General features: G+C 46.4%; 1 protein-coding gene across 3 annotated transcripts in view; it reads left to right on the top strand.

Annotated features, from left to right (window-relative positions):
• The window catches only part of LPCAT2 (lysophosphatidylcholine acyltransferase 2), a 52,424-nt gene that overhangs the window by 14,127 nt on the left and 24,746 nt on the right, over positions 1 to 13,551 (top strand). Inside the window, exons 1-2 of one of the 3 annotated variants that reach the window (XM_075576966.1) lie at positions 3,026 to 3,061; positions 6,794 to 6,913. In XM_075576966.1, coding sequence (XP_075433081.1) covers positions 3,041 to 3,061; positions 6,794 to 6,913 — 141 coding nt within the window. In that variant the 5' untranslated portion in view covers positions 3,026 to 3,040. Of the gene's footprint in view, positions 1 to 3,025; positions 3,062 to 3,109; positions 3,186 to 6,793; positions 6,914 to 13,551 lie in introns of those variants that run through there. The other 2 variants (XM_075576967.1, XM_075576965.1) reach the window with 2 other exon arrangements.

Below are 13,551 nucleotides of genomic sequence, written 5' to 3'. Positions count from 1 at the left end.
AACGCGTTGGTGGGACTTTTATGCTGCTGGCCCTGCCTGCTGGCACTTTATTTGGACATATTATTTGCTGTGAATACCCCTTGATGTAACTTTTTGTGATCGTGGCTACGTGTATCCAGGCCCTTCCAGTCACCACAGTCATACAGGAGCTGAGTATCTTCATGTACTATTACCACCTTGCAGTCATTATACTGCTTTCATCTATATGGGTCTCTCTCTATATGTCATTTCTGATATCTGTGTTTGGGTCACTGAAGTACCTTTTAAATAATATTTTTTGCTGTCATGTACTATATCTATAGTTTCATGCCTAGAGGTCTTCCTATTATAGTGCCCCGTACACTAGCATAGTATGCCTGTTACATTCTACCATCTTTTGTTCATTTATTTTCTATAGAGGTTTATTACTTATTTTCCTTTATTGGTTTCTTTTTTTGTTCATTATCTCCTTTATACGACCGTCCGGTTGTGGATCACTATGGGCACTTTGTCCCCATAGTGGTTACATGTTCTGAGGTTTTGATCATATTATGTTTTTTTTTTTTTTATGGTAGTCTAAGGGTTTTTTCTTTCTGGGGTTGTCCTATTTAAATCTATTTTGTTCAGTTAGGCAGGGTTTCAGCTAGCTGTTTTTTTTTGTTTTTCATCTTATTTTGATTTAATAAATTACTATTATTATTTTGCAAAAATTGTCTGAGTGCTTTTTAGAGGTTTCCTTTTCTGTGTTTATATATATATACGGCTATTTTCTGCTATATATATATATATATATATATATATATATATATATATATATATATATATATATAAAAAGCAGAAAATAGCCGTGTTAGTCCAGTTGCGATAGTGCAGAATAAATGAGTTCTTCAGTATTAGGTGATACCTTTTTTATTGGACTAACAATTTGTCATAGGACAAGCTTTCAAGAGTTCTCCTCTCTTCTTCAGGTCTAGCAATACTTTTACAGTATTGCTTGACCTGAAGAAGAGAGGAGAACTCTCGAAAGCTTGTCCTATGATATAAATTTTTAGTCCAATAAAAAAGGTATCACCTAATAGGTATCAGTACCGTGTTAGCCGAGCTTCAATAATCAAAAAATAAATAGATGATACCGTTCTGTGGCTAACGAAATGCTTTTATTTGTGCGAGCTTTCGAGATACACTGATCTCTTCTTCCGGCGATGTTACAATGAATGAAGCAAGCAAAAGCTATACTATAAACAGTGTCTATTGGAATGTTATCTGTGCTGGTCCTTCCCCCGGTGTGGATGTGTTTTATGGCTGGAGGTGTCAAAAGGTTCCTGAAAGCAAGTGATGAAAGAGTGTGTGTGTGTATTAGTGTGAATTAACATGAATGGAGAGCCCACAGTATATACAGTGCTTTACACAAGGTGTGTGTGGAGTGGGAGCGGATATAAATGGTGTGGGTGGGTGTGGAAATGTGAGAGTTAGTAGCATAACTAAAAGTGTGTGTGGATACTATGTGGTCCCTATTGGTGTATAGGGATGGAAAAACAAGGAGTATAAGTATTTGTGAGAGACAGCTGTGTGTGCATACATATAGCACAGTATGTACAGACATGGCCTTTAGCGCTCATGGGAAGAGAGTTCACTTGTGTCAGTAATGACTCATAAAATTTCGATCTCTGTTTAGGCCACTGCTCACACCTTTTGTAAAGCACTGTATATACTGTGGGCTCTCCATTCATGTTAATTCACACTGATACACATACACACTCATTCATCACTTGCTTTCAGGAACCTTTTGACACCTCCAGCCATAAAACACATCCACACCGGGGGAAGGACCAGCACAGATAACATTCCAAGAGACACTGTTTATAGTATAGCTTTTGCTTGCTTCATTCATTGTAACATCGCCGGAAGAAGAGATCAGTGTATCTCGAAAGCTCGCACAAGTAAAAGCATTTCGTTAGCCACAGAACGGTATCATCTATTTATTTTTTGATTTTATATATATATATGTGTGTGTATATGTGTGTGTATATATATATATATATATACATATACACACGCACACACGCACGACTGGAGGGAAGAAGAGGTGTTTCTTGGTGCTCTGCTCTGGATAATCTTCCCTTACTGATTAACAATGATTAGAAGATTTATAAATCCCTGTGTGTGCCACTCCAATCAGCACAGGCCCTGATCCCCTCTCCTGCCGCCCCGCCTGATTGGGCGGGGTATTCCCACCATGCAGCGTTCTCTGGTTACCTGGCGCCCGGTATAGTATATATTAACCGTTTGTTGTCAGTCGGTCCTGCCTTCCATTTCTACCTACAACACTGTGAAATCTAGTATTAAAAGCTGATTTCGAGGATTGAAATGTAAAGGACAAACCGTAGATGTGACGATCCTTAGTGTCAGGGGCTGCGCACTTAGTAAGGCCTCAAACTGCACATTAACGTGGGGGGTAGGGGGGTGTAGCTGTCACACAGTAGGAGCTTCCCATAATGCTTTGCATCCACAGCAGCAAGGCATTGTGGGACGTGACTTTGGAAGCTCCCGCAGTGAGTGACAGCTGTACCCCCCATGCTGCCTGCACACACTGAGGGGCAGTTTGGGGGATTATTAAGCATGTGTTCCCCCCACGAGCTCAGGACACTATACTGCCTGGGATCGGTCACACAGTGTTAGCCAATAACAGTTATTAATTAGGGGTTCGGGGCACAAATATTTCCTAGCATGGGGGGCACAGGGTAATAAAGGTCGGGAACGCTGATGGTCTGTAGCAACAGGCGGGTGATCTACTGATTGTAGCACTATGTATAGCATCCTTGCAGGCACAGGGGTCTCTGCCCCACAGAGCTTACTATCTAATTTTGATGCCTGAGGCACAGGGAGGTAAAGTGGCTTGCCCAAGGTCACAAGGAGCCGACACTGAGATTTCACCCACTTCAAAGGCAGGGAGATTACCAATGAGCCCACTGTGCAGCCTCTTTCCTGCCCGAGGTCGCATTGCTTTGCACATTGTGCAGCGCTGTGTACAGCGACACGAGGTCAGAGTGGGAAGGATACAATGAATGTGGCTCTGAGGAAGGTAAGCGGCAGGATAAGGAGGTGGTGCGGGGAGGGGAATAAGGAGGAGGGAGCGGTGACTGGTACAGGGGGAGGCACAGACACTGCATGCGTTTCCTCTACTGCATGAACAAAGACAACAGACTGTGAGTGTGAGATGTGTGTGCAGTGTGTGTGCACGGCCTGTACATTATACTGTGTGTGTGTGTTGTACATAAAACAGTGTGTGCGCACAAGCTGTACACGATACTGTGAGTGTGTGTGTTGTACTTTATACTATGTGTGTGTGTGTGTGTTTGTGTATGTGTGCTGTACAGGAAACTGAGGTGTGTATGTTGTACATGAAACTGAGTGTGCTGTATTTTATACTGTGAGTGAGTGTGTGTGCTGTACCTGAAACGGTGGATGGGTGTGTGTGTGCGTGCGCGAGCTGTTAATGATACTGTGAGTGAGTGCAGTACTGTTTGAGTGTGTGCATGCTATACATGATTGTGTGTGTGTGTGTGTGTTGTACATGATACTGTAAGTGTGTGAGAGGGAAGGTGTCTATGTATCAGTGTGTGCACTGTACATGATTGTGTGTGTGTGTGATGTACATGATACTGTAAGTGTGTGAGGGAAGGTGGCTGTGTGTGTATCAATGTGTGTGTGCACTCACACTTTGCTTTATGTGTTCATTTATATCTGTAACAATCTGTATTTTCATGCAGTGGGTGTGTATATGTCTGTGAACTGCTAAGTGTGTGAACACAACTGTGTGTCTGCCGTTATTTGTGACTGAATCTGGCCACATCTGAGTGTATACATCATTCTGGGTGTTATTGTCAGCTTGTGTATACTTTGTTATTGCGCACAGCTGTATGCGTGCTAATGTTTTGCACACATTTGTAAGTGTATAAATGATGCGTTCACACGTCAATCTGTCACATGTTGCATATCTACATATATTTACATATATTTGTGTATCAAACTGAGTGCATATCTATAGGTCTGGGTTTGTATTTGTAATTTTCTATAGGTTCATTTAATTGTTCTGTATGTTTTATAGGCCAATGTATGTTTATATGTATATGTGTGTATGTGTACTTCTCTGCCTGTGTACACGTGTGTGTTATGCTGCGGCCATAGTGCAGGAACGGCTGTCGCTGAGCGATTTGTGTTCTCCGTTGACGCACGAGATGGCGAGGCGTGGCCGTAATGTCAAAAAGCTGATCAAATGAGGTTCGCCCTCATTGGTTCAACGGCTCACGTGACGCGGCCGTCACGCGAAAAATCTAATGGATTTGTCTCCTCCAAATCCTGCGTCGCTGCCATTCGCATCGTGCGCAGTATGGCCGGGACTGGTGCACTTAATGAATTTGCTCGTGCGGTCGCATACACTGTCTGCAGCATAAGGCTGCGGTCCCAGTGACTGCTACAGCGCACGCGTGCGTATAAGCACCGCCCCTCAATGGGGCTGGGCCAGGACGCACCTTCCCGCTGAAGGTGCAGCCGCGCCATACTGCCAGGTTTTTTAAACTCAATGAAATTGAGTTTAGAACTTGCGACGGAGGCGTGGCCACGCCCCCACCGGCGGTTCACCCAATGAGGGTGAACCAGCCGCCTGAGGTCATGGCCACGCCCCCGCAAAACCCCCATCACACCCCCTCCCGTCGCAATCTCCCTCTCTCCCTGGAAGACCGCAGATTGCGGTTAGCGCGGTGCGCGCAACACCCCCCCCCCACCCGCCGGGTGCGCTTGCCACAGTGCTGACTGGGACCGCAGCCGTAGTGTGTCTGTGTGTATCTGTCCGTTTCTCTCTATGTATCTGTCTGTATCTCTGTGTATCTGCCTGTATCTCTGTGTATCTGCCTGTATCTCTGTGTGTATCTGTCCGTTTCTCTCTATGTATCTGCCTGTATCTCTGTGTATCTGCCTGTATCTCTGTGTATCTGCCTGTATCTCTGTGTGTATCTCTGTGTATCTGCCTGTATCTCTGTGTGTATCTCTGTGTATCTGTCTGTATCTCTCTATGTATCTGTCTGTATCTCTGTGTATCTGCCTGTATCTCTGTGTATATCTGTCTGTATCTCTGTGTGTATCTGTCTGTATCTCTGTGTGTATCTGTCTGTATCTCTGTGTATCTGCCTGTATCTCTGTGTGTATCTGCCTGTATCTCTGTGTATCTGCCTGTATCTCTGTGTGTATCTGTCTGTATCTCTGTGTGTATCTGCCTGTATCTCTGTGTGTATCTGTCTGTATCTCTGTGTGTATCTGTCTGTATCTCTGTGTGTATCTGTCTGTATCTCTGTGTATCTGCCTGTATCTCTGTGTGTATCTGTCTGTATCTCTGTGTGTATCTGTCTGTATCTCTGTGTGTATCTGTCTGTATCTCTGTGTGTATCTGTCTGTATCTCTGTGCGTATCTGTCTGTATCTCTCTGTATCTGTCTGTATCTCTGTGTGTATCTGTCTGTTTCTCTCTGTATCTGTCTGTTTCTCTCTCTGTATCTGTCTGTATCTCTCTGTATCTGTCTGTTTCTCTCTCTGTATCTGTCTGTATCTCTGTGTATCTGTCTGTATCTCTCGGTGTATATATGTATCTGCATGTATCTCTCTATGTGTGTATCTGTATCTCTCTGTATCTCTGGGTGTATATGTCTGTATCTCTGGGTGTATATGTCTGTATCTCTGGGTGTATATGTCTGTATCTCTTGTGTGTATATGTCTGTATCTCTGGGTGTATATGTCTGTATCTCTGGGTGTATATGTCTGTATCTCTGGGTGTATATGTCTGTATCTCTGTGTGTATATGTCTGTATCTCTGTGTGTATATGTCTGTATCTCTGGGTGTATATGTCTGTATCTCTGGGTGTATATGTCTGTATCTCTGTGTGTATATGTCTGTATCTCTGGGTGTATATGTCTGTATCTCTGGGTGTATATGTCTGTATCTCTGTGTGTATATGTCTGTATCTCTGGGTGTATCTGTCTGTATCTCTGGGTGTATATGTCTGTATCTCTGGGTGTATATGTCTGTATCTCTGTATGTATATGTCTGTATCTCTGGGTGTATATGTCTGTATCTCTGTATGTATATGTCTGTATCTCTGGGTGTATATGTCTGTATCTCTTGTGTGTATATGTCTGTATCTCTGGGTGTATATGTCTGTATCTCTGTATGTATATGTCTGTATCTCTGGGTGTATATGTCTGTATCTCTTGTGTGTATATGTCTGTATCTCTGGGTGTATATGTCTGTATCTCTGTATGTATATGTCTGTATCTCTGGGTGTATATGTCTGTATCTCTTGTATGTATATGTCTGTATCTCTGGGTGTATATGTCTGTATCTCTGTATGTATATGTCTGTATCTCTGGGTGTATATGTCTGTATCTCTTGTGTGTATATGTCTGTATCTCTGGGTGTATATGTCTGTATCTCTGTATGTATATGTCTGTATCTCTGGGTGTATATGTCTGTATCTCTGTATGTATATGTCTGTATCTCTGGGTGTATATGTCTGTATCTCTGGGTGTATATGTCTGTATCTCTGGGTGTATATGTCTGTATCTCTGGGTGTATATGTCTGTATCTCTGTATGTATATGTCTGTATCTCTGGGTGTATATGTCTGTATCTCTGTATGTATATGTCTGTATCTCTGGGTGTATATGTCTGTATCTCTGGGTGTATATGTCTGTATCTCTGTATGTATATGTCTGTATCTCTCTCTGTATATCTTTGTTTATATATTCCCTGTATTTGCCCCTCAGGCTGCCATGGTACAACAGAAGCGGGGACCGATTCTGCCACGGCAAAAATCCTTCATCCCCCCGCAGATCCCAAATCCATTCGTGCACGAAATCCACCTGACCGCCATCGACAAGATAAGAGTAAGATAAGCGCGCGCTCGCGTCCTGCTGCCGGCCTCTGCGTATCTGTTTGGGATCCATCATATGCTTACTGTATATACCACCTAATCTTTAGAGGAATCACCACGCCGGATGGACGAGCCGTCCGTGGTTATGACACAACGCCGGGTTCCTGTTTCATTATCAGGGGCGTTTGTATTTCTGATACTGATGTCCCCACTCCGCAGCGCTCGCAAAGTAAGGCACGAGCCCGGTATTGAGGCTTTCGCGTTCACGCGGTGTCGTGACTAGGCTGCCATGTCAGGACGAGGATTCTGGTAACTGCAGCAACCACTTGCTGAAGGCTTCGAGGCCTACTTTCTACATCATGTAGCAAAACGTAGTGTCTCGGAAAGAGTGAAAGTCAGCGGCGCAGGGGACGGTGTCTGCCGTGGCCGCGTTGTGGGGGGACCCCCCTCCCCCCCCCCCCGCATTATTACTCCAGTGCCAGAACCAGCGTGGTCACGGCAGCGTGGGGGGCTCCGGTACTGCGAACACTAAATCCGCACACGGATTGCCAAAAATTAGTCCGGAAACGGATTGATCTTTGCCGCCGAACGAAAAAGAAATCTGCAATTTTGGATTTCTGTTTCGGAGAGTGATCCGCGGATCAGCGGAACCGCCCGACCCGAGGCGGGTCCAAATCGCCCATCTGTAGTTAAACAGTGCGACAACTACAATTTAATGCCAAAAGGTGTCAAATGATGCAAGTGCGGCGCTTAAATACAGAGGCAAAACGCAGGATTAATGGCGCTATAATGTCACCTACAGTACTATACAGGAAAAGGACCTGGGAGTCATTATAGCAGCAATGTAACACAGCGATGGGGCAAGCAGCGGGGTGTTAGGGTGTATAGGGAGAGGTATTAGCAGCGGGATGTTAGTGTGTATAGGGAGAGGTATTAGCAGCAGGGTGTTAGGGTGTATAGGGAGAGGTTTTAGCAGCAGGGTGTTAGGGTGTATAGGGAGAGGTATTAGCAGCAGGGTGTTAGGGTGTATAGGGAGAGGTATTAGCAGCGGGATGTTAGGGTGTATAGGGAGAGGTATTAGCAGCGGGGTGTTAGGGTGTATAGGGAGAGGTATTAGCAGCGGGATGTTAGGGTGTATAGGGGGAGGTATTAGCAGCGGGATGTTAGGGTGTATAGGGAGAGGTATTAGCAGTGGGGTGTTAGGGTGTATAGGGAGAGGTATTAGCAGCGGGATGTTAGGGTGTATAGGGAGAGGTATTAGCAGCAGGATGTTAGGGTGTATAGGGAGAGGTATTAGCAGCGGGGTGTTAGGATGTATAGGGAGAGGTATTAGCAGCAGGATGTTAGGGTGTATAGGGAGAGGTATTAGCAGCGGGATGTTAGGGTGTATAGGGAGAGGTATTAGCAGCAGGATGTTAGGGTGTATAGGGAGAGGTATTAGCAGTGGGGTGTTAGGGTGTATAGGGAGAGGTATTAGCAGTGGGGTGTTAGGGTGTATAGGGAGAGGTATTAGCAGCGGGATATTAGGTTGTATAGGGAGAGGTATTAGCAGCGGGATGTTAGGGTGTATAGGGAGAGGTATTAGCAGCAGGATGTTAGGGTGTATAGGGAGAGGTATTAGCAGCGGGGTGTTAGGGTGTGTAGGGAGAGGTATTAGCAGCAGGGTGTTAGGGTGTATAGGGAGAGGTATTAGCAGCGGGATGTTAGGGTGTGTAGGGAGAGGTATTAGCAGCAGGGTGTTAGGGTGTATAGGGAGAGGTATTAGCAGCGGGATGTTAGGGTGTATAGGGAGAGGTATTAGCAGCAGGATGTTAGGGTGTATAGGGAGAGGTATTAGCAGTGGGATGTTAGGGTGTATAGGGAGAGGTATTAGCAGTGGGATGTTGGGGTGTATAGGGAGAGGTATTAGCAGCGGGATGTTAGGGTGTATAGGGAGAGGTATTAGCAGCGGGGTGTTAGGGTGTATAGGGAGAGGTATTAGCAGCGGGGTGTTAGGGTGTATAGGGAGAGGTATTAGCAGCAGGATGTTAGGGTGTATAGAGAGAGGTATTAGTAGCGGGGTGTTGGGGTGTATAGGGAGAGGTATTAGCAGCGGGATGTTAGGGTGTATAGGGAGAGGTATTAGCAGCGGGGTGTTAGGGTGTATAGGGAGAGGTATTAGCAGCAGGATGTTAGGGTGTATAGGGAGAGGTATTAGCAGCAGGATGTTAGGGTGTATAGGGAGAGGTATTAGCAGCGGGGTGTTGGGGTGTATAGGGAGAGGTATTAGCAGCAGGATGTTAGGGTGTATAGGGAGAGGTATTAGCAGCGGGGTGTTAGGGTGTATAGGGAGAGGTATTAGCAGCGGGGTGTTAGGGTGTATAGGGAGAAGTATTAGCAGCAGGATGTTAGGGTGTATAGGGAGAGGTATTAGTAGCGGGGTGTTGGGGTGTATAGGGAGAGGTATTAGCAGCGGGATGTTAGGGTGTATAGGGAGAGGTATTAGCAGCAGGATGTTAGGGTGTATAGGGAGAGGTATTAGCAGTGGGATGTTAGGGTGTATAGGGAGAGGTATTAGCAGCAGGATGTTAGGGTGTATAGGGAGAGGTATTAGCAGCGGGGTGTTGGGGTGTATAGGGAGAGGTATTAGCAGCGGGATGTTAGGGTGTATAGGGAGAGGTATTAGCCGCAGGGTGTTAGGGTGTATAGGGAGAGGTATTAGCAGTGGGATGTTAGGGTGTATAGGGAGAGGTATTAGCAGCGGGGTGTTAGGGTGTATAGGGAGAGGTATTAGCAGCAGGATGTTAGGGTGTATAGGGAGAGGTATTAGCAGCGGGATGTTAGGGTGTATAGGGGGAGGTATTAGCAGCGGGATGTTAGGGTGTATAGGGAGAGGTATTAGCAGTGGGGTGTTAGGGTGTATAGGGAGAGGTATTAGCAGCGGGATGTTAGGCTGTATAGGGAGAGGTATTAGCAGTGGGATGTTAGGGTGTATAGGGAGAGGTATTAGCAGCAGGATGTTAGGGTGTATAGGGAGAGGTATTAGCAGCGGGGTGTTAGGGTGTATAGGGAGAGGTATTAGCAGCGGGATGTTAGGTTGTATAGGGAGAGGTATTAGCAGCGGGATGTTAGGGTGTATAGGGAGAGGTATTAGCAGTGGGGTGTTAGGGTGTATAGGGAGAGGTATTAGCAGCGGGATGTTAGGGTGTGTAGGGAGAGGTATTAGCAGCAGGGTGTTAGGGTGTATAGGGAGAGGTATTAGCAGCGGGATGTTAGGGTGTATAGGGAGAGGTATTAGCAGTGGGATGTTAGGGTGTATAGGGAGAGGTATTAGCAGCAGGATGTTGGGGTGTATAGGGAGAGGTATTAGCAGCAGGATGTTAGGGTGTATAGGGAGAGGTATTAGCAGCGGGATGTTAGGGTGTATAGGGAGAGGTATTAGCAGTGGGATGTTAGGGTGTATAGGGAGAGGTATTAGCAGCAGGATGTTAGGGTGTATAGGGAGAGGTATCAGTAGCGGGGTGTTGGGGTGTATAGGGAGAGGTATTAGCAGCGGGATGTTAGGGTGTATAGGGAGAGGTATTAGCAGCGGGGTGTTAGGGTGTATAGGGAGAGGTATTAGCAGCGGGGTGTTAGGGTGTATAGGGAGAGGTATTAGCAGCAGGATGTTAGGGTGTATAGGGAGAGGTATCAGTAGCGGGGTGTTGGGGTGTATAGGGAGAGGTATTAGCAGCGGGATGTTAGGGTGTATAGGGAGAGGTATTAGCCGCAGGGTGTTGGGGTGTATAGGGAGAGGTATTAGCAGTGGGATGTTAGGGTGTATAGGGAGAGGTATTAGCAGCGGGGTGTTGGGGTGTATAGGGAGAGGTATTAGCAGCGGGATGTTAGGGTGTATAGGGAGAGGTATTAGCCGCAGGGTGTTAGGGTGTATAGGGAGAGGTATTAGCAGTGGGATGTTAGGGTGTATAGGGAGAGGTACTGGCAGCGGGGTGTTAGGGTGTATAGGGAGAGGTATTAGCAGCAGGATGTTAGGGTGTATAGGGAGAGGTATTAGCAGCAGGATGTTAGGGTGTATAGGGAGAGGTATTAGCAGCAGGATGTTAGGGTGTATAGGGAGAGGTATTAGCAGCGGGGTGTTGGGGTATATAGGGAGAGGTATTAGCAGCGGGATGTTAGGGTGTATAGGGAGAGGTATTAGCAGCGGGGTGTTAGGGTGTATAGGGAGAGGTATTAGCAGCGGGGTGTTGGGGTGTATAGGGAGAGGTATTAGCAGCGGGATGTTAGGGTGTATAGGGAGAGGTATTAGCAGCAGGGTGTTAGGGTGTATAGGGAGAGGTATTAGCAGCAGGGTGTTAGGGTGTATAGGGAGAGGTATTAGCAGCGGGATGTTGGGGTGTATAGGGAGAGATATTAGCAGCGGAAAGAGAGGGGGGTGATGCCACTTTATAGATCAGTGGCGAGACCTCACCTACTGTGTTCAGTTCTCCAGATCAGATCTCCGGAAGGACGTGAATAAATTAGTTGTACAAAGAAGGGGCGACTAAAATGGTGCAAGATCTATAGAATAAAACAAGAAAGCCTAAAGCAACATCATCTGTCCCACATAGAAAAGAGAATAAAGGGTTACAGCAAAGTACAGGAAGGAAGCATGTTTCAGAGAAAGAGAAGTGCTACAACAATGGGTCGCTGGAGGGCGAGCGAAGGGGAACTGTTAGGAAGTACTTCTCCTAAGAGAGGGTGGTGGATTCATGGAAGAGCCTCCCAGCAGAGGTGGTAGGGGTGAATACAGTAAGGGAATTAATCTAGCTTGGGACAGACATAAAGCTAAAGCCTAAATATGAAAGAAAGCCCCGAGGAACAAACAGGGTCAGAGGTTTTACAGCAGATTTAAAAAAATGGGCATACTGGGTGGAGATACACATTATATATATATATGTTACACAGAGAAGCCTGCAACAGACCTATATCAATATACTGTGCTAAAACCAGTTCAATAAGGTGTAAGTGATAACACCACTGGCGGTGCTGGGGATGGGAATAACATGTAAACCTGCACAGAAAAAAGGATCCCCTGATAGCACTCTAGCATACAAAGGTAACAAAATGTATTAATCACAAATACAAATAAACATGCATGGGTTAAAAAGGAGCGGTGGTGTCCTCCCTGCTGTAGAATAGTACTGAAACTCCTTAAAGACAACCATAACAAGCTGAGATAAGCTGTTACTGAGTTAGAATACAGTCTAAGAGGAGAGCATACTACTGAACCATATGGTAGACACAAAGGAGTTTCTGTGTGTGTGTGTGTGTGTGTGTGTGTGTGTGTGTGTGTGTGTGTGTGTGTGTGTGTGTGTGTGTGTGTGTGTGTGTGTGTGTGTGTGTGTGTGTGTGATCTATATCGATGAGGAAGGCAGCTGGCACTCCGGTTATGATTGTATTGTCTGGTGCATGTGCCACCGGGCGCAGCCTGTATGTGCCGGGCGCAGCCTGTATGTGCTGGCCGGGCACAGTCGGCCTTTTAGGGGTACATTCTATAGTCTCTGAAGTGACCATTTGCCAATCCCCATTTTCATCGGAGTATATAGAATGTATTCCTCAGACCCCTGTTATTTTAGATGCTGTGAAGCAGTCTTTCCCGGCAGTAACAGGCCTGCTCTTGTCACAGACAAAGTTTCTGCATACTTTAGAGCTGAGTCTGCTTACAGTGCCTGGAATCAAGCTCTGTTGCCTTACGCTGAGGGGGGGAAGGGTGAGAGAGAGGAGAGAATGGAGGGGGTGAGAGAAGGAAGGGGGGTGAGAAGGAAGGAGGGGAGAAGGAAGGAAGGGGAGATGGAAGGAAGGGGAGAAGGAAGGAAGGGGAGAAGGAAGGAAGGGGAGAAGGAAGGAAGGGGAGAAGGAAGGAAGGGGAGAAGGGAGAAGGGAGGAAGGAAGGAAGGGGAGAAGGAAGGGGAGAAGGAAGGAAGGAAGGGGAGACGGGGAGAAGGAAGGAAGGGGAGACGGGGAGAAGGAAGGGAGGGGAGATGGAAGGGAGGGGAGAAGGAAGGAAGGGGAGAAGGAAGGAAGGGGAGAAGGAAGGGAGGGGAGAAGGAAGGGAGGGGAGAAGGAAGGGAGGGGAGAAGGAAGGGAAGGGAGAAGGAAGGGAAGGGAGAAGGAAAGTTGAGATGAGTGGAGACAGGAGAGAAGGGGGGGAGAGGAGACAAGGGGGGAGGAGAGGGGAGAGGAGACACGAGAGCTCACCCAAGAAAGAGTCCAAATATATAATATGACACGCCTACCTCACAGTACTAATACAAATAGCACACAACATCCAAAATACGCCATGGGATGCCAACGTTTCGGTCTATAGGGACCTTCCTCAGGGCTGGAGTGTGTGATTTATGACTCTCGTAGGCATATCTATGCATGTCTGCATCCCTGGCCTGGGGTTTATCGATGACATAATTACGTTTCCAGTAACATTGTGGCTTTGCTAATGTTACATTGTTCGGTAAAGAGTTCTGTATCACATGTAAAGGTGTGGTTCTGCCTATTACTAGTTTCAAACATCCGATCACACCACCTGAGACGTACAATAAACCGGGGAAGGAGGAGGGGGGGAGAATAATGCACAAAAATCCTTTTGTGTGTGTCTGTCTGTCTGTCTGTGTGTGTGTCTGTGTCTGTGTGTCTGTG

Source organism: Ascaphus truei, chromosome 19 (assembly GCF_040206685.1).
Source record: "Ascaphus truei isolate aAscTru1 chromosome 19, aAscTru1.hap1, whole genome shotgun sequence".
In the NCBI taxonomy this organism is placed as follows: domain Eukaryota; kingdom Metazoa; phylum Chordata; class Amphibia; order Anura; family Ascaphidae; genus Ascaphus; species Ascaphus truei.
The sequence above is the reverse complement of the archived record's forward strand: the minus strand, read 5'-3'. Positions and strand labels throughout refer to the sequence as shown.